This window comes from Rhinoderma darwinii, chromosome 4 (genome assembly GCF_050947455.1).
Source record: "Rhinoderma darwinii isolate aRhiDar2 chromosome 4, aRhiDar2.hap1, whole genome shotgun sequence".
NCBI lineage: Eukaryota > Metazoa > Chordata > Amphibia > Anura > Rhinodermatidae > Rhinoderma > Rhinoderma darwinii.
Genome location: NC_134690.1, coordinates 239,985,668 through 240,013,570, shown reverse-complemented (window position 1 = coordinate 240,013,570; position 27,903 = coordinate 239,985,668). Strand labels below are relative to the sequence as shown.

Here is a 27,903-nt window from a genome sequence, read left to right as displayed (position 1 = left end):
GCTCTTTTGGAGGGGATATATTGGCGAAACGATAGACGGCCCTTGAAGGCCATAAGGGACTCGTCTACCGCTATTTTTTGGCCTGGGGTGTACAAATTCAGAAAAGACTCAAATAGGAGGGAGATGAGGGGTCTCAACTTGTTGAGGCGATCATGGCCTGGGTCACTTCTTGGGGGGATTTGGGAGTTGTCCGAGAAGTGCATGAAGCGCATTAGCGTCTCATAGCGCGTTCGGGTCATGACAGCAGCTAATACAGGGGTGCTATGGATAGCGCTAGTAGCCCAGTAGGAGCGGATAGACGGTTTTTTTACTATCCCCATATTTAGGGTAATTCCCAAAAATTTTTTCATTTCACAGACGGTTGTGGGGATCCATCCTCTGGAATAGTAAGAACTGGGATTTTGGGTGACAAATTGCCTGGCGTATAAATTCGTCTGCTGGACAATTAGTTCCAGGACCTGATCGCCTATAAACAAATTAAAAAAATTATAGGGGGTAAAATTTGTGACATCAGAGTTGATGCCTGGAGTCGCTGTAAATGGCGGAATTTGGGGGGAGAAAGAAACTGCAGGATCCCACATGGCGGGAGGGACTGCAGTACTAGGCCCGGCTCCTGACGCCTCACCGGTGACCGCTGCGTCCACCACCATAGGGCTGGGGGGTCCAGTGGCAGAAGCAGAACTTGTGTCGCTTTCTGAGCCAAGTTCTGCTTCTGACGCAGTGTCTGTATCACTGCCGGAACCGCTAGAGCACAGCATGGTGTATGCCTGCTCTGCAGAGAACATTCTGCGGCTTCTGCGGTTCATTATTTTATAACACTAAACTAACAAGTACATTTTTTTTTTTTTTTGTATTTTACATTTTTTTGGGATTTTTTTTTTTTTTATATAATATAGACACAACACTAACGTAAAAAAATACGGTAAACCGCAGTTAATTACAGCAACTAAAACTAATTCAGCGGGAAAAAAAAAGAATTACGGAGATAACAAGTAATTACGGGTAATCTGGCGTGATTACGGGTAATCTGGCGTGATTACGGGTAATCTGGGGTGATTACGGACAATATCGGAACACTGGCGAGTACGTATGTGGTGTATTTCACAGTATAATACAGCACAAGATTTCTATAGTATTTCTCTCTCTCCTCTCACAGATCAACTACAGTGAGAGGAGGGAGGGAAAGAGCACAAATCTTGTGCTGTATTGTGTAAATATGGGACTATGGTCACTGTGATAGGTATATCACAGTGACCATATGATCAGGGACCAATTATCAGGGTCCCTGATCAGTTTCTATGTACAGGCAGAATAGCTGCCTTATGTCACTGCGCATGCGTGCGCCATTTTCTTTTTTTTTTCCCGGCAGTTAGGGACGGGGGGGGGCACGGGGGGACGACGGGGGACACGATCGGAGGCAGCAGGGGGCCTAAGAAGCAGTTTTTTTTATCTCCTCTCACCAAACATACATGGTGAGAGGAGATAAAACCATAATTTGCTGAGGCACATTTATTGTAACGGCGGTCGCCGGTATTCGTTGAATACCGGCGATCGCCGGTATGGGGACCGCAAACAGCGGTCCCCAGTCACTGCTCCCAGCCCTCAGCTACCTCCGGCAGCTGAGAGCAGGGAGCTAAACCTCCCCCCGGCGGCGCTATTTTATTCCGATGCCGCGACGTAAAAAGTCTATGGCATCGGAATAAAGCCCGTTAGTGACCGACGTAGAAACACGATGGGTCGGTCACGAACGGGTTAAAGGCCTGCACTTCTGATCTTTACTGTAATGCATCGCACTACCCACGTAGTGAAATGCAATAGAGAGGTCAGTCATTCATTGTCAGTCTCTGGGCGGAGCCTAATAGGCTAACGTAAGTGGCAGACCAGGAAGCCATTGTTAGGCCTCCGGTTGCCATAGCAACGATCGACATCCTCACGATCACATCTGGTCGATGAAGATCGCTACAAACCACTAAGATGCCACGGTCGCTTTTAAAAGCGGCATCTAAACGGCTAATGGCAGGGATCTTAGCTAGCTCCGTTACAGCACGGTGTCAGCTGTAATATACAGCTGACACCCGCGGCTGATGTTGCAGGCTTTTGAGCGCTGCATCTAAGGGGTTAATAGGCCGGATCGGAGCCTAGCTCCGGTCCTGGCCTTGCCCCAGTGTGTCAGCTGTAATATGCTGCTAACACTCGCTGGCAATGGTGTGGGCTCAGCTTCTGAGCCCACATCAGCAACACAACGTACCAGTACATTGTGTTGCGTTAAGCGCTTAACTACAACAACGTACTAGAACGTTGGATGTCGTTAAGGGGTTAAGGTTTCTTTTCTGCGGACCTTAGGGTTAGCGAATTCGATTCAGCAAACAGAAGTAAGGTTTCGGGTTGAAGTTAGATAAGAGGGTTTTAAATGGTGTTGAAATGAGGATCAAAATTACAAAAAAGCAAGATTGACCAAAGGTCAGGGGAACTTGGTTAAAAATTTATATGGTTAGTGGTGTTGTCCAGTTTAGGCTATGGTTGAGTAATTAAAAGTTAGACTGAGATTTGACGGTCCTTTGTTGATGCCCATGGATCGCTCTTCAGTAACTAAGTTTCAGTTGTCTGCAGTGTTGAAGAGATGTTTAAAAGTCTTATAACTGGATAGTTTTAAGTTCTCTTCCCATTCCTTTCGAATTGGAGCATTATTAACCCCTTCCCGACATCCACCGTATATATACGGCGCGGTCGGGAAGGTGTTCCCGCAAACCGCAGTACAGTTACGTCGCAGTGATGGTGCGGGCTCAGAAGCAGAGCCGGCACCATCACTGCAGGGTGACGGCTGTATTATACAACTGGCAACCTCCTGTAACGGCCAGGACCGGAGCTATTCTCCGATCGGGCTGATTTACCCCTCAGATGCTGCGCTCAATAGAGCGCAGCATCTGATGGGTTTTAACCCGACCGGCAACCCAGCGACACAATCGCTGGGTTGCTATGGCAATCGGAGGCCAAATAATGGCATCTGAGTCTGCCTTGTACGGGAGCCGATGAGGACCCGCCTGCGGCGCGTCATCATAGGCTTGCTGTCAGTGAATAACCGACAGCGCTAATACACTGCACTACGTATGTAGTGCAGTGTATTAGAGTAGCGATCGGGGCATCAGGCCCTCAAGTGCCATAGTGGGACAAGTCAAAAAAGTAAAGAAATGTTAATAAAAATGTCGTCAAACAATAAAAACACACAAGTTTCAAGTAAAAAAAAAAAAGCTAAACTGCCTTTTTTTCCATAGTAAGACTTATTATGGGAAAACCGTAAAAAATAAAAAAAAACTACACGTAATTGGTTTCGCCGCGTCCGTAACGACCCAAACTTTAAAACTATTATGTAATTTATACCGCGCGGTGAACGCCGTAAAAAAAAACTTGAAAAACAACACCAGAATCTTTGTTTTTAGGTTACATCTCCTCCCAAAAAATGCTATAAAAAGTGATCAAAAAGTCACATTTACTCCAAAATAGTACCAATAAAAACTACAATCTGTTCCGCAAAAAATAATCCCTGACACAGCTTTGTCCACGCAAAAATAAAAAAATTATGGGTCTTAGAATATGGGGACATAGAAAACAAATGATTTTATAAAAAAAAAGTGATTTTTATTGTGTAAAAGCTGCAATACATAAAAAAACTATATAAATTTGGTATCGCCGTAATCGTATCGACCCGCAGAATAAAGTTAACATGTAATTTATGGCGCCCTGTGGATGCTGAAAAAATAAAAATAAAACACTATTCCAGAATTACTTGTTTTTGGTAATTTCCTATACCAAAAAATGAAATCAAAAGTAATCAAAAAGTTGTATGTGTTCCAAAATGGTACCAATAAAATCACAGCCCGTCTCGTAAAAAACAAGCCCGCACACTGCTCCATCAACCGAAAAATAAAAAAGTTATGGCACTAGTAATGCGGTGATGAAAAAACATCTCAATGTGCATGCCAGAGGGGAACATTCCGTCAGTTTCAGGGCCCTAATATTTAGTAACTAGGAAAGGGAAGGGACATAGCACATCCGCTGGACGGGAGGGTGCCCGTATTATACCAGCGCAACACTTTCCCAGCAAAATTTCCCAAACTACAAAGGAGAAAAAGTCCACAAAAGGTGCAGAGTGTTACAAAAGGGGGATAAGAAAGAAAGCCGTTTATCAGTGTGACACCGGCCTGCGTATAACGGATTGCTTCACAGCGTAACACATATCTATGGATAATTGTATTATTTACCCCATTATTATACCCTCTTATTATGCCCTGATGTACTCCGCACAGATTACATATACCCTGATGTACTCCGCACAGATTACATCTGCCCCCACATTATAAACTGAAATACCAGCAAAACTCAAGACTACCATACAAAATCCATGCTCAAAATGGCGGTCTTTCCCTTCTTAGCCCTACAGTGTGCCCAAACAGCAATTTATTCCACAAGTAAGGCATTACCATTCACAGGAGAACCCGCTTAACAATTTATGGGGTAAGATTCTACAGTGGCACAAGCTGGACACAACATATTATGCGGTGAATAAGCATATTAGTGGAAAAATTGAAATTTTCACTTTTCACCATACACTGCGTATTCATTTCTGAAAAACACCTACGTTTAAATTCTCACTACATCCCTCGATAAATGCCTTTAGGGGTGTAGTTTCTAAAACGGGGTCACTTTTGTTTGGTACATCAGGGGTTTTGCAAATGCAACATGGCGTCCACAAACCATTCCAGCAAAATCTACGCTCCAAAAGTTAAATACCGCTCCTTTTCTTCTGATGCTCCCATATATGTAAACAGCCGTTTAGAACCACTTATGGGGTGTTACCATACTCGGGAGAAATTGCTTTCCAAACGTTGGGGTACTTTTTCTTCTTTAGTCCCTGTAAAAATGAAAAATATTGATCTAAAACGACATCTTATTGGAGAAAAATGTAATTTTTCATGGCTTAATTATAATTAATTCAGCAAAAAACCTTTGGGATCAAAATTTACACTATACCCCTAGATGATTCCTCAGGTGCAGTTTCCCAAATGGAGTACCATTTGGGGTGTTTCCACTGTACTAGTACTACTAGTACTACAAGGGCTCAGCAAATGTGACATGGCGCCCAGAAACCATTCCAAAATCCAAATGGTGCTCCTTCCGTTCTGAGCCCTACCGTGTGTCCAAATAGCAGTTTATGACGACATATCGGGTATTGTTTTACTCGGGAGAAATTGCTTTACAAATGTTGCGGTGCTTTATCTCCTTCGGTCCTTGTGGAAATGAAAAATTAGCTAAACCTACATTTTCTTTGAAAAAATTTTGATTTTTATTTTTACGGCCTACTTCCAATAATTTCTGTAAAACAACTGTGGGGTCAAAATGCTCACTATACCCCTAGATAATTTCCTCAAGAGGTGTCATTTCCAAAATGGGGTCACTTGTTGGGGGTTTCCACTGTTTTGTCCCCTCAGGGGCTTTGCAAATGAGACATGGCCTCCGCAAACCATTCCTGCTAAATTTGAGTTCCAATAGCCAAATGGTGCTCTTTCCCTTCTAAACCCTGCCGCCGGTTGTCCAAACAGCCATTTAGGACCACATATGGGGTATTGTTTTACTCGGGGGAAATTTCTTTACAAATGTTGTGGTGCTTTTTCTCCTTTAGTCCTTATGAAAATGAAAAGCAAATTAGCTAAACCTACATTTTAATTTAAAAAAATGTAGATTTTCATTTTCATGGCCTAGTTCCAAATATTTCTGCAAAAAAACTGGTCGGGTCAAAATGCTCACTATACCCCTAAATAAATTCCTCGAGGGGTGTAGTTTCCCAAATGGGGTCACTTTTGGGGGGTTTCCACTGTTTTGGCACCACAAGACCTCTTCAAAGCCGACATGGTGCCTAAAATATATTCTAATAAAAAGGAGGCCCCACTAGGTGCTCCTTTGCTTCGGGGGCCTGTGCTTCAGTCCAGTAGCGCACTAGAGCCACATGTGGGATATTTCCTAAAACTGCAGAACCTGGGCAATAAATATTGAGTTGCGTTTCTCTGGTAAAACCTTCTGTGGTACAAAAAAAAATGGATTCAAAATGAATTTCTGCAAAAAAAAAAAAAGAACTTTGTACATTTCACCTCTACTTTGCTTTAATTCCTGCAAAATGTCTAAAGGGTTAAGAAACTTTCTAAATGCGGTTTTGTATACTTTGAGGGGTGCAGTTTTTAAAATGGGGTGACTTATTGGGGGTTTCTGATATATAAGGTCCTAAAAGCCACTTCACAACTGAACTGGCCCCTGTAAAAATAGCCTTTTGAAATTTTCTTGAAAATGTGAGAAATTGCTGCTAAAGTTCTAAGCCTTGTAACCTCCTAGAAAAATAAAAGAATGTTCAAAAAACGATGCCAACATAAAGTAGACATATGGGAAATGTAAAATAGTAACTATTTTATGTGGTATTACTATCGGTCTTACAAGCAGATACATTTAAACTTTGAAAAATGCTAATTTTTTGAAATTTTTCGCTACATTTTGGTGTTTTTCACAATTAAATACTGAATGTATCGATCAAATTTTACCAGTAACATAAAGTCCAATGTGTCACGAGAAAACAATCTCAGAATCGCTTGGATAGGTAAAAGCATTCTGAAGTTATTACCACATAAAGTGAAATGTCAGATTTGAAAAATTAGGCGGTCAGGAAGGTCAAAAGTGGGCAACGCGGGAAGAGGTTAAACATTTAATAAAGAAGCTTAGGCAAAACGCGCATTTGGGCACCGGAGCAAGGCTTAGTGTCAGCGTCTCCTCTCTAGGGTACACCTCTTAATTCTGGGTGACATCTTTATGTATTTTGACAGGTTACATTGTTCCCTGGTGGGACTGCCATTTTTTTGCCAGTCTTCACAATATGTTTGGGCGTAAACTATCAGTATATCATCCCATTTTCCCCTAACGTATGTGGGATAGTCTGTGGATACTCTGCTCTATTATACTAGATATGGTATCAGATTTGCACACTTGCTACTATGTTTTGACTATTTCATGCTCCATTTTATTCTTAGGATGATCCATCCATTCTGCATTTGTATTTTTTAACTATTTGTATTGAATAAAGATTTACATAATTGAATAAATGATTTTGAGCTCTAACTTTTGTAGGTTCTGTATGATATTGAGAGCATTCTTTGCTATTAGATATTGCTAATATTAGGAAGGAATTTTTTTAATTTGGTTTAACATGTCATTCTTACTGCATAGTGAACACCATAAAAACAAAAACACAAAAAACAATGGAAGAATTGCGTTGGTTTTTTTTTTATTCCTGCCCAGAATTTTTTTTTGTAGATTTCTCTGTATATTATAGGATACATTAAATGGTGCCATTAAAAACTACAACTCAGCACTCAAAAATAGAAAAAAGCCCTCATAAGGTTGAAAATGTAAAAAAAGTTATGGCTCTTAAAAGGCCGGGTGGAAAAAAACAAAAATTTAAAAATGAAAACTGGCTGCGACAGGAAAGCGTTAATTTATATATTAGACCGGTGTAATGCCCCATGCACACGACCGTAAAATATAGTCCGTAATTACGGACTTATTCACTTCTCTTGTCCACGGACACCTTCCTGTATATTTACGGGAAGGTTTCCGTGCCGTAGAAACCTTCCGCAAAAGATAGGACATGTCTTTTGCTTTTTACAGACAGTGCTCCCATACTTTATAATGGGAACATGGTCTGCAAATGCTGACGAATGTCCGCGTCCGGCCGTGCTCGCAATTACGGACCGTGATTACGGGCACTGTCGTGTGCATAGGGCCTTAGTCTTGGATTAGTTTCCTTTATTTTTCTTGTTACACATTTTTTCTGATTTTATTGGTCGTGTTCGATTCGTAATATGGATCATAGCCACTCTTTCAATAAAGCGATAGTAAAATGTATGCTTTCAATTGGTAGCACTTCATTGAGACATTTAGAGATGGAAGGTTTTGAGTAGGTTATGATAAGGAGTTATACGATTCACTTGTCAGGTATTTGTTTCAATATTTTGTTGTGGTGATTTGAGGGGCCATGTCGGTTTATTAACCACCATGGCTTGCGGGTTGTGTCACCCAGTTTCATCGCTGGGTGGATATGAATACTTGTTAGTTTCTGGTCATAGCAGCTTGAGCTATTATAGGTAAGTTCTAAGTTATTACAAGTCAATGTTTGTTTTTTTCTATATCCCTTAACCCCTTAATGACCAGCCTATTTTAGATCTTAATGACCAAGCTATTTTTTACGTTTTTCAATCGTCGCATTCCAAGAGCTATAACTCTTTTATTTTTGCGACGACATAGCTGTATAAGGTCTTGTTTTTTGCGGGACAAGTTGTATTTTTTAATAGCACCATTTTGAGGTACATATTATTTATTGATTAACTTTTATTAACTTTTTTTGGGGGGGGGAGAATAGAAAAAAATCTGAAATTTTGCCACACTTTTTTGCGTCCTAAATCTACGCCGTTTACCGTGTGGTATAAATAACACAATAACTTTATTCAGCGGGTTGTTACGATTGCAACGATACCAAATTTGTATAGTTTTTGTATGTTTTACTACTTTTACACTGTGAAAACACTTTTTTTTCTAAATTATTTGTTTTTGTGTCTGTATATTTGAAGAGCCGTAACGGTTTTATTTTTTCGCCGATGCGGTTGTATGAGGGCTTTTTTTTTGCGGGACGACTTGTAGTTTTTATTGGTACCATTTTGGAGTAGATGCGACTTTTTGATCACTTTTTAATCACATTTTTTTAAAGTCAGGATTCACAGAAAACAGCAATTTTTCTGTCGTTTTTTATTTCATTTTTTTACGGCGTTCACCGTGCGGGTTAAGTAATGTAATAGCTTTATAGTCGGGGTCGTTACGGACGCGGCGATACCAAATATGTGTAACTTTTTTACTTTATTTTGTTTTTTTAATAGTAATGCAGTTTGTAAGGGGAAAAAGTGGGTTTTTCTTTTTTTATTAACTTTATTAAACTTTTTTTTTTACTTTTTTACTAGTCCCACTAGGGGACTTTAATATGCGATTCTGTATTGCAGTGTATTATGCCTGTTTGTTTAAAACGGACAGGCATCTGCTAGGTCATGCCTGCGGCATGATCTAGCAGGCATAAATTACTGGCAGACCTGGGGGCCTTTATTAGGCCCCCGGCTGCCATGGGAGACACTGACACTCAGCGATCGTATCGCCGGGTGTCGGTGGGAGAGAGAGGGAGCTCCCTCCCTCTCTCCAAAACCACTCAGATGCGGTGCTCGCTATTGAGCACCGCATCTGAGGGGTTAAACGGGTGAGATCGATACTAATATCGATCTCAGCCGGCAGAGCAGGGACGCTCCCAGCCCTCAGCTGCCTCTAGCAGCTGAGAGCAGGGAGATTTGACAGCTCCCTGCTCTGTTTACTTATTCCGATGCCGCGACGTAAAAAGTCTATGGCATCGGAATAAGGCCCGTTAGTGACCGACGTAAAAACACGATGGGCCGGTCACTAACGGGTTAACCCCTTGCCTCCGCAGCCATTTTTCGTTTACTAATTTTTGCTTTTTCCTCCCCACCTTCCAAAAGCCATAACTTTTTTATTTTGCCATCGATATAGCCGTATGAGGGCTTGATTATTGTGGGACGAGTTGTAGTTTTTCACTGCGCTATTTATTGTACCATAGAATGTCCTGGCAAACGGGAAAAAATTATTTGCGGGGTGCAATGGTAAAAAAAAAAACAAAGTGACTCCTCTCGGCAATATCAAATTTATATATATTTTACTACTTTAAAAAATAGTTGAAGAAATAATTGTTAAAAATAAAATTTCTTGTGTGTCAACATATTCTGAGAATCATAACTTTTTTTATCGATTGAGCGGTATAGGGGCTTATTTTGTGTGGGGCGAGCTGTAGTTTTTATTGATACCATTTTAGGTTACATAAGACCACTTTTTTATTCCATTTTTCGTGGGAAATAAGGTGACCAAAAAACAGCGATTTTAGCGGTTTACATTTTTTATTTTTTACTGTTCACCGTGTGGGTAAAATAATATATTGTAATGTATTGCAGTTTATCAGGGCTTAATAGAAGTACATAGAGTGCAAGCCTGGGTACCTTCATTAGGTCTCCATGCTACCATAACGCAATTGCCGATGGATTGTCAGAGGGGGCCGCCCTGTTTGGCTATTGACTGTGGCATTTAAGAGGTTAAACAAGTGGGATACCGCTCGTTGCAGTGAGATGTCGGCTGTAACACAGCCAAAACGCTCAACTTATGGACACGTTCAATACCTTAGCCATATATACGGCGGATGTCAAGAAGGGGCTCTCTTATTGTTTATTTTTGTTTGTTTTATGAGCCCTATTTATGTAGCATATACTCCCATGTGAATGGTAAATTGAGCTGTATGCCCAGATTAGGCAGGAGTATGGGTAAACAAACCAATTTGCCTGTTTAGTTATTTTGGCAATTTACTGGGATACAAAATAGACTAAGAGTCAACCAACCTTTTTCTTATAAATTTCCAAAAGCAAATATCATACTCCGTAAATTAATTTGCCAATGTATCCTAATAGGAGGGTAATCAGCAAAATCATTGAAACATTGGTTTACCTCCAGCCAGGAGCTTAAACTTTACCTAATGCAGAACACTGTTATTTTATCAGCCACATAATAAGGTTTTTTCTGTTTATTATTCAATCCAGATAGAGAAGGAGGATACAGCAACTTGTAAAGGGTTAATATCTTACTTCATAAACACATGTCCACCAACAGCCACACGCGGAGGTGAAAGCAGACAGATAACATGTGCGCACATAATTTACCTTCATTGTATCTCTTCTGCTAATGCTCTGGTGTTTCTAGTGAAACTCTTCAGATTACCCAGAAGCCTCCTCCTGCTCCATAATACACAGGAGAATTATATTACACTGCTGCTAATATAAAAACATCAGCATGAAGCAGGATAGCAGCCAACATCTTCACAGTGCACATGCTGCACCATCAGGTCTTCCCCCACCTAGTGGACTCTCTCAGATGAAGAGCAGGAAGTCTCACAGAGAAGTCAAAATCTGGAGAGACGAGAACCGCTCACTGCTGCCTGTGAGCGGACTATAACTGAAATGGGCTCAGCTGTTAAAGGGCCAGTTAAGGCTGTGTTCATGAGTTGTAATCAAACGGCAATTTATGCAAAATATACAAACTGACTGCAGCGTGTGAACACAGCCTAACTTTTTCAGTAAGAAAGCTTTTAAATATGAACTTGTAAAGAACCAATAACAATTACCTGCTGGTACATCTTGTACATCATAGTACCAAGAAATCTGATGTCCAGATTTTGTTCTGCCTTTCTTATAGGCTGAAGTGTTTTCATCATATTTTGTTTCGATATTGTTTCCCGTTAGCTTAATTGCTTGGATTTCACTCAGTTTAGGGCTCACTTCAACTAAATGTAAAGATAGATCACAAGAATTCAATAGATGCTGAAACTGGCTAAAGACCTGGAAAAAAAAAGGGATGAATTATTTTTCCGCAACTGCAAAGAAAATGTTACACAAGAAGTCAATTCACATCAAATATAAAAAAGATTGTAATAGTCGAATCACTCATGCAATTACACAAAAATCCTCCAACTGCATCTTCCAGGGATGAGGTTACATTTACCATTGAAGAGTCTCACGTTTTTCATGCAACTTGTGATATAAATACATTGTACTTCAAGTTACATACACATCTGATACATATAAAACATCTATAAAACACATTACTACACTTACCCTCAAAATGTCATCCATTAGACTACCTTTTCCAGGACCCAGTTCCACTAACTTGAGAGATTTTGATTTTCCACCCGATATCCATTCACTAATACACCATATTCCAATTAGCTATAAGCACAAAAAGTAAATGTAGAATGCAATAATAATAAAAAAGAATGTCATTAGGATAGATTAAAAGAATCTGTGGAGCAAACTATGTAGCTGGATTACAGCCCAGATTTACATCTTAATTCAAGCATTGAGCAACGGAACCAAAATTGCGAAACCCCAAAAATTGGTTGTTAGGCCTCATTTACACGAGCGTGTGCGTTTTGCGCGCGCAAAAGGCACTTGAGAGCTCCGTGTGTCATCCGTGTATGATGCGCAGCCGCCATCATAGAGATGAGGCTAGTCAACGTCAGTCACTGTCCATGGTGCTGAAAGAGTTAACTGATCGGCAGTAACTCTTTCAGCACCCTCGACAGTGCATTCCGATCACCATATCGAGTAACCTGTTTAAAAAAAAAAAGAAGAGGTTCGTACTTACCGAGAACTTCCCGGCCGTTGCCTTGGTGACGCGTCCTTGGTGACGCGCCTCTCTTGACATCTGGCCCCACCTCCCTGGATGACGCGGCAGTCCATGTGACCGCTGCAGCCTGTGCTTGGCTTGTGATTGGCTGCAGCTGTCACTTGGACTGAATTGTCATCCCGGGACGTCAGACTGGAGGAAGAAGCCGGGAGTTATCGGTAAGTCAGAACTTTTTTTTTTTTTTACACGTTCACGTATATTGGAATCGTAAGTCACTGTCCAGGGTGCTGAAACAGTTTAAACTCTTTCAGCAACCTGCACAGTGACTGTCTCCTGCCGGGTTCGGTCAAAACGAGTTCGGCCGAACCCGGTAAAGTTCGGTTCGCTCATGTCTAAGACACTCCGTTCGGATATTTGTAAACAGAAAAGCACGTGGTGCTTTTCTGTTTACATTTAGTTTGACAGCTCTTGCGCGAATCACGCAGTTCGCACGGAAGTGCTTCCGTGCGACCTTCATGGTTTTCACGCACCCATTGACTTCAATGGGTGCGTGATGCGCAAAAAACGCACGATTATAGAACATGTCGTGAGTTTTACGCAACGCACTCGCGCTGGGCAAAATTCACGCATCGTCTGCACTGCCCCATAGAGTAATATAGGTGCGTACGACACGCGTGAAAAGCACGCGCGTATATTACGCTCGTGTAAATGAGGCCTTAAAGGGCCGTAAAACATAGTTGTCTGACAGAGCAGCTTAGGTCCATGCCCAGTTAAAAATGGTCAGTGGAGACTGCTTATTCATAAACAGGCTGAATACAGGGGGAAAAGAGGCGGATTGCAGAGGAACATTGTTTCATATAAAATAATATGTTTAACGAATAACATATCAATAATAAAAAATTTAAAAAGGCCAGTTGTATCATAAGCAAATTTGCAAGCCTAAAGAAAAGGAAGGGGGGGGGGGGTGAAAAACATTTCCCACACACAGAATAACTAGTTATTGTACAGGAACTGGAAAATACCTGAGAAATAACCTGACCCTATCTGGATATGATTTTTAAAATTAATTACCCCAAAAAAATAATGAGTCTTTATTCACAAGAGGCAGTTTTGCAACAGCATGATTTTTTATAAAATCCCATTCACGGTGCAGTTTAAGCCGGCTAAATTTTCCGTTCATACAGTGGGATTTCTACATACAGTAATGCAACCACTGGACCCATTCTAGGAGACTTTATCTAGAACTATGTCTATTATAAAACTGAAGCAAAAAAAAATAATATTTATTTACAGATGTTTTTTTTCCCTGTGTTGTGTTATTGTCTTTCTGATGCACCACTATGTGTGAATATACCTTTAGATTGTAAGAAAACTTACTTATGTCTGCCCTAAAAAGGTCCTCTGGTCACATCTATTTGACAGGAAAGCAATAATTCATCAGTTCATTACACCATATAATACTATGTGCTAATATGGCACAGACTATGGGGGGAGACCACTCTCCTGGAGACTACAGCAATCTTATAGGCGGAGTTGTTTGGCATACTGTCATGCTTTGTGTAAGCAATTTACTTATGCCAGCATATTGCGCCTGCGCATTGAAATAGGAGACAAGTCAGGTCCTGTGCAGTTTCCAGAGACACCTGTACAAGGGTATTGTGGCACTGAGGAGGATCACTACTAGGATCTTATGTTTTACCGCTTCCCGCAATATCACAGGTAAACGCTATGGATGTACTCCTGCTAGTGATCAGGTAGCAAGAGTGGCATTGGCCACATGATCACATTGACAGAATAGTACGTCATGGTACGAACAGCTCAGACCCTAGATGTACTATTATATCAAGGTGGGGGGTTACAGAATAGATGTCAAGGTAATATGTTAAAAACAGAAGTACTGAACAAAAATACCTCTCCAAATACTTGGCTTATTTCCGGTGATGTAACAAAATCTCCTTGTTCCCCCAGAATGTCATGGTGCATATAGTAGCCCTTAATAACATTAAGGAAAAGATGGCTTTATATTTAGCAGGCATATATCACGAAATGCATTCTTATTTAAAATATATACAGCGGAAAAGGACACACATTAAATTTAAAATTTTATTGAGTTTTGAAACACAAACATTACATTTGACATTCTGGTTCTTCCATTAAGGAGGACCTGTCACGTCCTCTGACATCTAATATTAGCTGGATAGCTTACCAACCGATTCAGCACTTAGTGGATCGCTAATCTTTTTTTTTTTTCTAGCCACCCGCATTCCCCTGCAATCGGTCCCGTTACCTGTACGAGTAGACTGTCAAGTGGGCGGTCCCCCGTTGAGTCTACTCGTACGAGTCACGGAGACATTTGGGCGGCTCGTGTATATATATATGAGAGTAAGGAATGATTCCAATCTTCCAGTGTGAACTTTAAGGTAATGTATGGTTGAAAGTTTGTGCCATATAATTGAGAGGTTTGTTTTGTTATGTTAACCCCTAGATATTTAATAGTTGACTCCACCTATCATGAGCAGAGCCTCAGCTTTATCCAGGTAAACAGTGTAACCTGATATATAGCCCAGTTTCTTGAGCTGTGAAGTGGCCCTAAAGAGTCCTTCAGATTGGCTATCATGAGAAGGATGTCATCTGCAAAAGCTGCCACCCTTAGTTCCGTTGTGCCTATGCCCGCTCCCCGGAACCTGGAAGTAGTGTGCAGATAATATAGTAAATGGTCAAGCGAAAAATTTAATAGAACAAGGGAGAGAGGATAAACCATTCTTGTTGCCCTAAATTAATCCAAATATGCAGTGTCCCTGACAATAATAGTCAGTGTGGTTGTCACATCTATATAAGCCACCAGCGTGAATTATCAAAGGAGTGGGCTGAATCTACAATGTGTAAGGGCTGCATGCAACGGAGGCACCAAAAGAATTCTTAGACCAGTTACCATAGATGCCGAGGTATATATAGGCAGGTTGGGGCTGGACTGAACTGCATTTTCAGAAAGAACGTTCAGAGCCAGATTTACATGATCACCATCAAAATGAAAAGCTTCATAGAATGCTTGTTTTTGTGTAGCCAATAACAATCTAGATGTTTATGTAATGGATCTGCCAGGCACTACGTCTGTGGAGACTCCCAGGGTTAATCAGTCGACACCTGAGGCCAGACCTCTTAGACTGACACCGGCTCCCACCAATCAGGGTGGCAGGCTCAGGAGTGGGAGAGCCTATCGCGGCCTGGTCAGTCAGAGTTAGCTCCGCCCCCTGTCCATTTATACCTGCAGTTTTCTCTTCCTCATTGCTTGTTATTCTTTTGGATTCCTGGCCCCACTGCTGCTTGCTCCAGCCTGCTTCTGCCGTGCTTCTGCCTTGCTGCAGTTCCCCTTGTCTTGCTTTGCTTTGCCCCTGGCTTGCTTCTGTCTCCGTGCCCGCTCGGGTTACTCACTTCGTCCTGGTCCTGACTGTTCGTTCGCCGCTCCGTTTCCTCGTGGCGTTCCGTGGCTACTGCCCCTTCCCTTGCGTGTTCCCTGTTTATTTTCCTGTGCACTTAGACAGCGTAGGGACCGCCGCCCAGTTGTACCTCGTCGCCTAGGGCGGGTCGTTGCAAGTAGGCAGGGACAGGGCGGTGGGTAGATTAGGGCTCACTTTCCCTTCACCTCCTTCCTGCCATCACAGAATAACAAGCCCTTACCTAGTCTACCATTTCTCCTACGCTGTCGCTATCATGGACCCCCTTGAGACCCTGACCCAGCAGATGCAGGGCCTCTCCCTACAGGTCCAGGCCCTGGCCCAAGGGGTTGGGCGCACCACCTCACCTCTAGAACCCGACCTCAAGTTACCTGACCGGTTTTCAGGGGACCGTAAGACGTTTCTCTCCTTCCGGGAGAGTTGCAGACTATATTTCCGCCTTAAGCCCCACTCCTCAGGTTCCGAGAACCAGCGGGTGGGTATCATCATATCCCGACTCCAGGAAGGGCCCCAAGAGTGGGCCTTCTCCTTGGCTCCTGACGCCCCTGAACTTTCCTCTGTTGATCGTTTTTTCTCTGCCCTCGGACTCATTTACGACGAGACTGACAGGACTGCTTTAGCCGAGAGTCAGCTGGTGACCTTACGTCAGGGTAGGAGACCGGTTGAGGAATACTGTTCTGATTTTAGGAAGTGGTGCGTAGCTTCTCAGTGGAACGATCCGGCCCTAAGGTGCCAGTTTAGGTTAGGATTATCTGACGCCCTGAAGGATCTGCTGGTTAGCTACCCCTCGTCTGACTCCCTTGACCAGGTTATGGCCCTAGCAGTACGACTTGACCGACGTCTCAGGGAACGTCAGCTAGAACGCTTCAGTGTGCTCCCCTCTGACTTTTCTGCGATCCCCCCCGAGGTCCCGCCTCCTCGCCCCTCCACGGAGGACTCGGAGGTACCCATGCAACTCGGGGCCTCCATGTCCCCTCGACAACGTAGGGAGTTTCGCAGAATGAACGGTCTCTGCTTCTACTGTGGGGACGACAAGCATCTACTGAACACCTGTCCCAGGCGCAAGAATAAGAAGCCGGAAAACCTTCCGCGCCTAAGTGATCATCGGGGAGGTCACTTGGGCGCACAGGTATTTCCCGTTAATGTGAAACGCAATAAAATTTTGCTTCCCTTTCAGGTCTCGTTTGCTGGCCGGTCTGCCACGGGCAGTGCTTTCGTGGATTCTGGTTCATCTGCTAATATCATGTCTGTGGAATTTGCTATGTCTCTAAAGATGCCTTGTATTGATTTACCTTATCCTATCCCTGTAGTAGGTATCGACTCGACTCCCCTTGCTAATGGTTATTTTACTCAGCATACTCCTGTTTTTGAACTCCTTGTTGGCTCCATGCATTTGGAGCAGTGCTCTGTACTGGTGATGCAGGGATTATCGTCTGATCTGGTATTAGGTCTTCCCTGGTTGCAGTTGCATAATCCCACGTTTGATTGGAATACTGGGGATCTCACCAAATGGGGTAATGAATGTCTTACGTCATGTCTCTCTGTTAACTCTATTTCTCCCCGGGAGGAGGTAAACACGCTTCCTGAGTTTGTTCAGGACTTCGCCGATGTGTTTTCTAAGGAGGCCTCCGAGGTGTTGCCCCCCCATAGAGATTACGATTGCGCTATCGATTTGGTGCCTGGTGCCAAGCTTCCTAAGGGTAGGATATTTAATCTTTCATGTCCTGAACGTGAAGCCATGAGGGTGTATATCCAAGAATGCCTGGCCAAGGGTTTCATTCGCCCCTCGACTTCTCCTGTAGGTGCTGGCTTCTTCTTCGTGGGGAAGAAGGATGGTGGTCTTAGGCCGTGCATTGATTATCGTAACCTGAATAAGGTCACTGTAAGGAACCAGTACCCACTTCCTTTGATTCCGGATCTTTTTAATCAGGTTCAGGGAGCCCAATGGTTTTCTAAGTTCGATCTACGGGGGGCATATAACCTTATCCGCATCAAAGAGGGGGATGAGTGGAAAACTGCGTTCAACACACCCGAGGGTCATTTCGAATACCTGGTCATGCCCTTTGGGTTGTGTAACGCCCCTGCTGTCTTCCAGAATTTTATTAATGAAATCCTGAGAGAGTACCTGGGTAATTTTCTTGTTGTGTACCTTGATGACATACTGGTGTTTTCCAAGGACTGGTCCTCTCACGTGGAGCATGTCAGGAAGGTGCTCCAGGTCCTTCGGGAGAATAATCTGTTTGCTAAGACTGAAAAATGTGTCTTTGGGGTACAGGAGATACCATTTTTAGGGCAAATCCTCACTCCTCATGAATTCCGCATGGACCCTGCCAAGGTTCAAGCTGTGGCGGAATGGGTCCAACCTGCCTCCCTTAAGGCGTTACAGTGTTTTTTAGGGTTCGCCAACTATTACAGGAGATTTATTGCCAACTTCTCGGTCGTCGCTAAGCCTCTTACGGACCTTACCCGCAAGGGTGCTGATGTCCTCCATTGGCCCCCTGAGGCCGTCCAGGCCTTTGAGACTCTCAAGAAGTGCTTTATCTCGGCCCCCGTGCTGATTCAGCCCAACCAAGAGGAGCCATTTATTGTGGAGGTTGACGCTTCCGAGGTGGGAGTGGGGGCCGTCTTGTCCCAGGGTACCAGCTCCCTCACCCATCTCCGCCCCTGTGCTTACTTCTCTAGGAAGTTTTCGCCCACGGAGAGTAACTATGATATTGGCAACCGCGAACTTCTAGCCATTAAATGGGCTTTTGAGGAGTGGCGGCACTTCCTGGAGGGGGCCAGACACCAGGTAACGGTCCTTACGGATCACAAGAATCTGGTTTTCCTAGAATCGGCCCGGAGGCTTAATCCTAGACAAGCTCGGTGGGCACTATTCTTTACCAGATTTAATTTCTTGGTTACCTATAGGGCTGGGTCCAAGAATATTAAGGCTGATGCTCTGTCACGTAGTTTCATGGCCAATCCTCCTTCCGAGAAGGATCCCGCTTGTATTTTACCCCCTGGTATAATCGTCTCTGCCACGGATTCTGATTTAGCTTCTGATATCGCGGCTGATCAGGGTGCAGCTCCCGGGAACGCCCCTGGGGACAAACTGTTTGTTCCCCTGCAATACCGGCTGAGGGTACTCAGGGAAAACCATGACTCCGCTCTATCTGGTCATCCTGGCATCTTGGGCACCAAACACCTCATTACCAGAAACTATTGGTGGCCTGGGTTGCCTAAAGATGTTAGGGCTTACGTCGCCGCTTGTGAGGTTTGCGCTAGGTCCAAAACCCCTAGGTCCCGACCTGCGGGCCTACTACGTCCCTTGCCCATTCCCCAGAGACCTTGGACCCATATCTCCATGGATTTTATCACCGATTTGCCTCCATCTCAGGGCAAGTCGGTGGTGTGGGTGGTAGTCGACCGCTTCAGCAAGATGTGCCACTTTGTGCCCCTTAAGAAGCTACCTAACGCCAAGACGTTAGCTTCTTTATTTGTGAAACACATCCTGCGTCTCCATGGGGCCCCAGTCAATATCGTTTCGGACAGAGGGGTACAATTTGTTTCCTTATTTTGGAGAGCCTTTTGTAAAAAGTTGGAGATTGATCTGTCCTTCTCCTCCGCCTTCCATCCCGAAACTAACGGCCAAACGGAAAGGACCAACCAATCCCTGGAACAATATTTAAGGTGTTTCATCTCTGACTGTCAATTCGATTGGGTCTCATTCCTTCCCCTTGCTGAATTCTCCCTGAATAACCGGGTCAGTAACTCGTCAGGGGTCTCCCCGTTTTTCTGTAATTTCGGGTTTAACCCAAGGTTCTCCTCCGTCTCCCCTGGTTGTTCCAATAATCCTGAGGTAGAGGATGTTCATCGGGAACTGTGCACTGTCTGGGCCCAGGTTCAGAAGAACCTAGAGGCGTCCCAGAGCGCACAAAAGATTCAGGCAGATAGTAGACGTTCTGCTAACCCCCGGTTTGTCGTCGGGGATTTGGTCTGGTTGTCGTCCAGGAACTTGCGCCTTAAGGTCTCGTCCAGGAAGTTTGCTCCCCGATTTATTGGGCCTTATAAGGTCATTGAAGTCCTCAACCCTGTATCCTTCCGTCTGGAGCTGCCCCCATCCTTCCGCATACACGACGTCTTTCATGCCTCCCTCCTTAAACGCTGCTCCCCGTCCTGGTCCCCCTCTAGGAAACCTCCTGTTCCCGTTCTCACCCCTGAGGGGGTGGAATTCGAGGTGGCCAAGATTGTGGACAGTAGGATGATCCAGGGCTCCCTCCAGTACCTGGTCCATTGGAGAGGATACGGGCCGGAGGAGAGGACTTGGGTACCTGCTCGAGATGTTCACGCTGGGGTATTGGTCAGGAGGTTCCACCTTCTCTTCCCCACTAAACCGGGTCCTCTTAGTAAGGGTCCGGTGGCCCCTCATAAAAGGGGGAGTACTGTAATGGATCTGCCAGGCACTACGTCTGTGGAGACTCCCAGGGTTAATCAGTCGACACCTGAGGCCAGACCTCTTAGACTGACACCGGCTCCCACCAATCAGGGTGGCAGGCTCAGGAGTGGGAGAGCCTATCGCGGCCTGGTCAGTCAGAGTTAGCTCCGCCCCCTGTCCATTTATACCTGCAGTTTTCTCTTCCTCATTGCTTGTTATTCTTTTGGATTCCTGGCCCCACTGCTGCTTGCTCCAGCCTGCTTCTGCCGTGCTTCTGCCTTGCTGCAGTTCCCCTTGTCTTGCTTTGCTTTGCCCCTGGCTTGCTTCTGTCTCCGTGCCCGCTCGGGTTACTCACTTCGTCCTGGTCCTGACTGTTCGTTCGCCGCTCCGTTTCCTCGTGGCGTTCCGTGGCTACTGCCCCTTCCCTTGCGTGTTCCCTGTTTATTTTCCTGTGCACTTAGACAGCGTAGGGACCGCCGCCCAGTTGTACCTCGTCGCCTAGGGCGGGTCGTTGCAAGTAGGCAGGGACAGGGCGGTGGGTAGATTAGGGCTCACTTTCCCTTCACCTCCTTCCTGCCATCACAGTTTATGTGAATGTTGATGAGTAATTGTTCTCCTCCAAACCAGCCACCAGGTATAAAAAAAGGAAACATGAATAGCAAACTAAACAATCAAATAAAAAACTAAAAATCTGCCACATCAGGAAAAAATAAGAACACAAACCTTAATAGGATTTGTTAAAACCTCTTTCATGTATTCAGCAACTGTAATAGGACCTGTTGCCTTTATTTTCATAAGAAGCTGTTTGAGGAGTTGGTTGCAATCCTCAGGTCCTCCAGGTTTGTTACTCTGGTATCTGCCGATATGACTTGCAGCAAATGCTAAAATATAAAAGGAAGAATAACCATTTTAAATGTTCCATTTTTTTTTCAAGAAGCACACTTCTATGGTGTGAATAAGGTAGGATAGTAAGAACTTACCATCCTAAAACTCTATACCTCTACCTAAACTAACACTCAAGCCAACATATTCAATTAGCCTAAGTTAAAGGACGGGTGTCGCAAAAATTTTTTTTTTTTATATAATATTGCTTTTAGTATGTTATTAAAATACATTTTATTTATTTGTGTGTTTGTGTTTTACTTTTTCTTTTTTCTAACTTTTACTTCTCTATGGGGGCTGCCATTTTTTTTTCATCTCTGTATGTGTCGATTAACGACACATACAGAGATGGAATACGGCAGCTACAGTGCATAGGGCACAATGAACGGGAGCCGTTCCATTGACTCTGCTCTCTGGCTCTGTACTGCGCAGACGCAGGTCAGAGTCACACAGAAGAGCAGCTGTTTGCAGGGAGACAGAAGGCGCCATCATGAAGACCAGCTGCACTGCAGGTAAGGTGTGTCTCTGTCTGTCCCTCTATCTCACAGACCCCCGCTCTCGTGACCCCCAACGGGCCCCCCCTCCCCCTACGGCCCCCGCCCTCCCCCGACAGGCCCCCTGTAGTCGTGCAGTAGACTCAGTATAAAGGACACATGATGTAACTGTCCTGGGAAAGCTGGGTGATAAACAATATGCCCGCTGTTAGTGTGGTACCCAGCTTTCCCAGACCCCTGAACGATAAATCTCTCATCTTGTGCTGAGACTGAGAGGTTCATTAGTTACATTCCCAAACAGTCTAAGTACAACTAGAGAGATTTACTGTTCAGGGGTCTGGGAAAGCTGGGTGACCACCATTACCCCTCCTACTGGAGTGTGAGAGGTTCATTAGTCACATCTCCAAACACACTCCAGTAGGAGGGGTAATGGTGGTCACCCAGCTTTCCCAGAAGCAGATGTAACCAGGAAAGGGCTGGATGCACGGGCTGAGGGTGCACAGGGTTTTTGGTGATCCCACTCTGTCATGTGATCGGACCTAGGTTACTGGTTCTGATGCAGACGGGGTTCATGTGACTAGAAATCTGTCCATAACAAGAGACAGTGCACTCAGGACAAGCACTGCCCTCATGCCGTAGTTGTGTGGTTCTGTCTGCAGTGATGGCGGTGGGTGGCTCTGACACTCGCCTCCCCCGTCGGGTCATCTCAGGACAGAAGGGGTGTCCGGATTGGAGACACAGCGCCGCACCTGTCTTCAGGTTGTGTCTGGTATTGCAGTTCACCTCCATTGAAGTGAATAGGACAGAGCTGTAATACCACACACGACCTGAGGTAAGGTGCGGCGCCATGTTTTCCTGGACGACCCCTTTAAGACTTTACCCGTGTGTATGTGTGGCGCAGAGCGGAGTGTGCATGGGCGCCGCTGATACTTCATAGCCGCTTATCAGCTGTTTTGACATCGGCGGCGAGCACCCCCCCCCCCACACACACAAATCCCCCCAAATACGCAAAATCAAGTGTAATCAAGCGTCTTTTTAATGTGGTTTTTTGCACATAAAACGTGCAAAAAAAAAAAAAAAAACGTGTCAAATACATGGCGTGTGAACTGGTCAACTGAAAAGTCATTCACTTCACTTTCATCATTCTAAGGGTATGTTCACACACAATGTTTTCAGTTTTCCAAAACCGGCACTTAAAAAGAAGCCCACCAAAATGAAGTGCACATCACTTCTTGGGACGTTTTTGGAGCCGGTTTTCATTGACTTTATAGAAAAACAGCCGTTAAAAAAAACGCGAGTTTGATTAAAAAATGGCTGAAAATCAGGAGCTGTTTTCCCTTTGTTTAGTAAGCGTGTGAACATATACTTAGCCTTTTGGTGTGTCCTATAGCTTCTGTCAGCTGCCATTTGTACAATCACACCCAAAATGGCTGCCGGACACTGCTTAGCAATTTGAAGACACCTTTTCCTGGCTTGTGGGAAGGGGGGTGAGATTCCCTCCAACATTTATAGCAGCTGTGAGTCAGGTTGCTTTGCCTTATTCAGCTTGCTATAATTCTGGGAAGTGCTCCCCCTGGTGGCCAACATAGGAAAACATGTCAAATTATTATTTAATTTGTAATACTTTCCACCATATGGAAGAAAAAAAAAATACAGCAAAAAACGTAGAAAATCTAATAGAAATAAGTAACGACACTTAAAAAAAAGTTTAATTCGCGACACGTTCCCTTTAACACTGTGTTTTGTCACTACAAAGGAGAATGTAGACATACTGTAACATACCTATAGGCTTCAATTGTACAGACGTTTGCCATGTTATATCTGTATTGACTGTTTTTTGTTTTTTTTATTTGCAGGAAAGAAAAAAAAAGTGTAGGCTACTATGCATTTTTTACCTCCTAGGGCATATGGACATCATAGATGTAAATCTCATACTTGGGACCCACTTCTGTCCCCTTCTGCAAGTTCTGCAGTGCGGAACCAAAGATGTCTGGTCGCCCACCAAACCACTGCAGGGAAAATGAGTGTTCACATGTAACTTCCATTGGCAATATCAGCGGATAGTCGGGTGTTTAGAGAAGCCAGATGTGTGCCAACATCTGGCCGCTAGGATGGCTTGATACTAGGCATACAGTTGCATGAATTTGCGTCTCTATTGACAGTATCATTTAACCCCTTCCCGACATTTGACGTATCCATACGCCAAAGTTGGGTAGGGGAAGTACGGAGCGGGCCGGTCCATTCGATGCCGGTGTCGGCTGTATGTTACAGCCAACACTTCAGAGTAACTAGCGGCATCGCACTCGAACATGGTTTTAATTGAACAGTGAATTCCGTAAAAACGGCGGGTGAAAAACCATGGAGGAATCGCTGTTTTTTTCATTTTCTACCCCACAAATATTTTTTTCCCCGTTTCCTAGTACATTATACGGCAAAATAAAGGGTGCTACGAAAAACTACAACTCGTCCCGCAAAAATCAAGCCCTCATAAGACTATATCGATGGAAAAATAAAGACGTTATGGCTTCTAGAATGTGGGGAGGAAAAAACAAAAATGAAAATCTGAAAAAGGGCTGCGGCGGGAAGGGGTTAAAGGGATGAAACTTTCTAATATATGACATGTCTGGAGGGAAGAATTTGAGCTGTAGAAGAGCGCTTCCAGGAAGCAACAAAAAGGTACAAGAAGCACCTTTGCAACAAAATAGTGACAGTGTGTCTTTTGGAGCCGAGTTCTATCACAGTAAATGACCCCTTTACACGAGCCATAGAATGATTCAAAGTGAACAAACAGCAGTTAGACTAGAACAGTGCGTTGGGAAACGATGTTCTGCAGAACAAATGCCCCATGCAGTTGTATTTGTGTACACATGTAATACTCATCATGTGCATTGAGACAAAGGGTACCCACATACAGATTTGTTGCAGATTTTACTGCATATTCACCACTTCTACGTTGAAAAGGGTGGAAAACGTTCAGCATGCCAATGAGATTTGATAAATCTCAACCACTTGACTGAAACGCAGCCTCAGAGATACCAGCAGGGAGGGAGAGGAGGTTGTACACAGGAGACCAAGCCTTGTACAAATAGGGAGAAGTATGCAAGGGGAAGGGGCAATCACACAGGATGTACCAGTGTAGAGAAGGGGTCTCAAAGTCGGCCGGGTAAGTGGGCCGCATATTGAAAAAATGGGAAGTGGTCGGGCCGCATTACTTTCAAATTTGATACAATACAAAATTATTGTTAATCAATCAGTTATTTTAACTACTATAACACTATATTACTAGAATAATACTACTACAGTACTATAATAATAGCGCTAGGTTTAAAATTTGCGAGATTTCTCCACGTGCTTATTTCAACAATCCAGTTTTCCAGTTTAAGTGTCGCTAAATGCAGTCCGGCGGCTCAGTTAGCAGCGTTTGGCAGACAAACATGTCAAGATTGGGCAGCCCCTTTTTAGATAGTGCCACAGTGCCCTCTGCGGATGCTGCCACAGTGCCCTCTGCGGATGCTGCCACAGTGCCCTCTGCGGATGCTGCCACAGTGCCCTCTGCGGATAATGCAACACACCCTAGATAATGCCACAGTGTCCTCTGAACATACTGCCACAGTGCCCTCTGTAGATACTGCCACAGTGCCCTCTGTAGATACTGCCACAGTGACCTCCGCAGATGCTGCCACAGTGCCCTCTGCAGATGCTGCCACAGTGCCCTCCGCAGATGCTGCCACAGTGCCCTCCGCAGATGCTGCCACAGTGCCCTCCGCAGATGCTGCCTCAGTGCCCTCCGCAGATGCTGCCACAGTGCCCTCCGCAGATGCTGCCTCAGTGCCCTCCGCAGATGCTGCCACAGTGCCCTCCGCAGATGCTGCCACACACACCCCAAGTAGTTAGCTCCATTGGGGCTCCCTCTAGGAGTGGAATCACCAGCCCCAGCGATGTCAGGGAATTCCACAGAGTCCCGGAGCAGAGCCTATACTAGCACTATGCATGGGACTCCGCTCTGGGGAAGCCCCAGACATCGCTGTCCATATGTGGACAGCGATGTCAGGGAATTCCAGAGTCCCGGAGCAGAGTCTGTACTAGCGTCTCTGTGTCCCGCAGGCCACAGATAACAGCCCCAGGGGCTGAGTGCGGCTCGCGGGTCGCTTGAGACTCCTGGTGTAGAGTGATGAGAGTACCCACAGCAGACTGTGCAGGTGGATGGGGTAGAGATCTCACACACAGGCAGCATCAGTGTCTGTGTAGGCTCATGGGAGACCAGATCCCACAGGGGATCTGCAGAACAGGTAGAAGTGCAGGGATAAAGCCGTGCTGACACATAAGAGCTAGAGAAGACAGCAGCATCCAGGACACAAGGAACTTACATCCAGAATGTATAACTGGGGAGCCCATATGAGAAAGATCTGAAACTAGGCGCAGGTTGTAAACTGAATATCAGGGATCTTAAAATGGATGAAGGAATTTAGACTGCAGCCTAAAACTAAGGGAGGAATTTATCATTTATCTATGCCAGTTAAAGAGGCTCTGTCACCAGATTTTCAAACCCCTATCTCCTATTGCAGCAGATCGGCGCTGCAATGTAGAGAACCGTAACATTTTTTTTTTTTCAAAAACAAGCATTTTTGGCCAAGTTATGACCATTTTTATATTTATGCAAATGAGCCTTTCTTAAGTACAACTGGGCGTGTTTAAAGTTATGTCCAAGTGGGCGTGTAGTGTGTGTACATCTGGGCGTTTTTACTTGTTTTACTAGCTGGGCGTTGTGAATAGAAGTGTATGATGATGACGAATCAGCATCATCCACTTCCCTTCGTTACCACCCAGCTTCTGGCAGTTCAGACACACAGCGTGTCCTCGCGAGTCCGACGCAATGATGTTCCTGTGGGAGGAAGTGAGTGACGTCACAGCGTGATCTCGCGAGGACACGCTGTGTGTCTGTGCACTGCCAGAAGCTGGGCGTTGTGAATAGAAGTGGATGATGCTGATTCGTCAACGCCCAGCTAGTAAAACAAGTAAAAACTCCCAGATGTACACACACAATACACGCCCACTTGGACACAACTTTAAACACGCCCAGTTGTACTTAAAGAGGCTCTGTCACCAGATTTGGCAACCCCTATCTGCTATTGCAGCAGATCGGTGCTGCAATGTAGATAACAGTAATGTTTTTATTTTTAAAAAACGAGCATTTTTGGCCAAGTTATGACCATTTTTGTATTTATGCAAATGAGGCTTGCAAAAGTCCATCTGGGCGTGTTTACAGTAAAAGTCCAACTGGGCGTGTATTATGTGCGTACATCGGGGCGTTTTTACTTCTTTTACAAGCTGGGCGTTCTGACGAGAAGTATCATCCACTTCTCTTCACAACGCCCAGCTTCTGGCAGTGCAGACACACAGCGTGTTCTCGAGAGATCACGCTGTGACGTCACTCACTTCCTGCCCCAGGTCCTGCATCGTGTCGGCCACATCGGCACCAGAGGCTACAGTTGATTCTGCAGCAGCATCAGCGTTTGCAGGTAAGTAGCTACATCGACTTACCTGCAAATGCTGATGCTGCTGCAGAATCAACTGTAGCCTCTGGTGCCGATGTGTCCTCGCTCGTCCGACACGATGCAGGACCTGGGGCAGGAAGTGAGTGACGTCACAGCGTGATCTCTCGAGAACACGCTGTGTCTGCACTGCCAGAAGCTGGGCGTTCTGAAGAGAAGTGGATGATACTTCTCGTCAGAACGCCCAGCTAGTAAAAGAAGTAATCACGCCCAGATGTAACACACATAATACACGCCCAGTTGGACTTTTACTGTAAACACGCCCAGTTGTACTTTTGCAAGCCTCATTTGCATAAATACAAAAATGGTCATAACTTGGCCAAACATGCTCGTTTTTTAAAAATAAAAACGTTACTCTTATCTAGATTGCAGCGCCGATCTGCTGCAATAGGAGATAGGGGTTTGAAAATCTGGTGACAGAGCCTCTTTAAGTAAAAAATGCATCAAAAGTCGCAATTAGTGGAAAAAAGAATTGAGGCTTGATGCATTTACACCAGTTTTAAAAATGTGGGTGGAACTTAGCAGTTGGGGGCGGGGCAGCGTGACTCTGGGGTCTTGTCACGGAAAGCAGAAGATGCACCCTATTTATTAAAGGGTAATTAAACGTTTGACAAACTTCTGACACGTCATAGCGACGTCAGAAGCTTTGATCGCTGGGGGTCTGAGCACGGAGACCCCCCCCCCCCCACACCAATCGCTAAAACGCAGCAACTGAAGCACTCTGCCTCTTCGTTTCTGTTCGGCTTTTACCGGAAAGCCAATGTATCAGAGTACGGGCTCAAAGGCCTCGT

The 27,903-nt window shown here is 44.6% G+C and overlaps 1 protein-coding gene across 1 annotated transcript in view; it reads right to left on the bottom strand.

Moving 5' to 3' along the window:
• Positions 1 to 27,903, bottom strand: part of NDUFAF7 (NADH:ubiquinone oxidoreductase complex assembly factor 7) — a 64,589-nt gene that overhangs the window by 35,054 nt on the left and 1,632 nt on the right. The window contains exons 2-5 of the mRNA XM_075862312.1: positions 20,908 to 21,065; positions 14,224 to 14,304; positions 11,802 to 11,912; positions 11,312 to 11,525 (exon numbers count right to left, since the gene is read on the bottom strand). Of these exons, the coding sequence (XP_075718427.1) occupies positions 11,312 to 11,525; positions 11,802 to 11,912; positions 14,224 to 14,304; positions 20,908 to 21,065 (564 nt within the window). The remainder of the gene's footprint in view (positions 1 to 11,311; positions 11,526 to 11,801; positions 11,913 to 14,223; positions 14,305 to 20,907; positions 21,066 to 27,903) is intronic.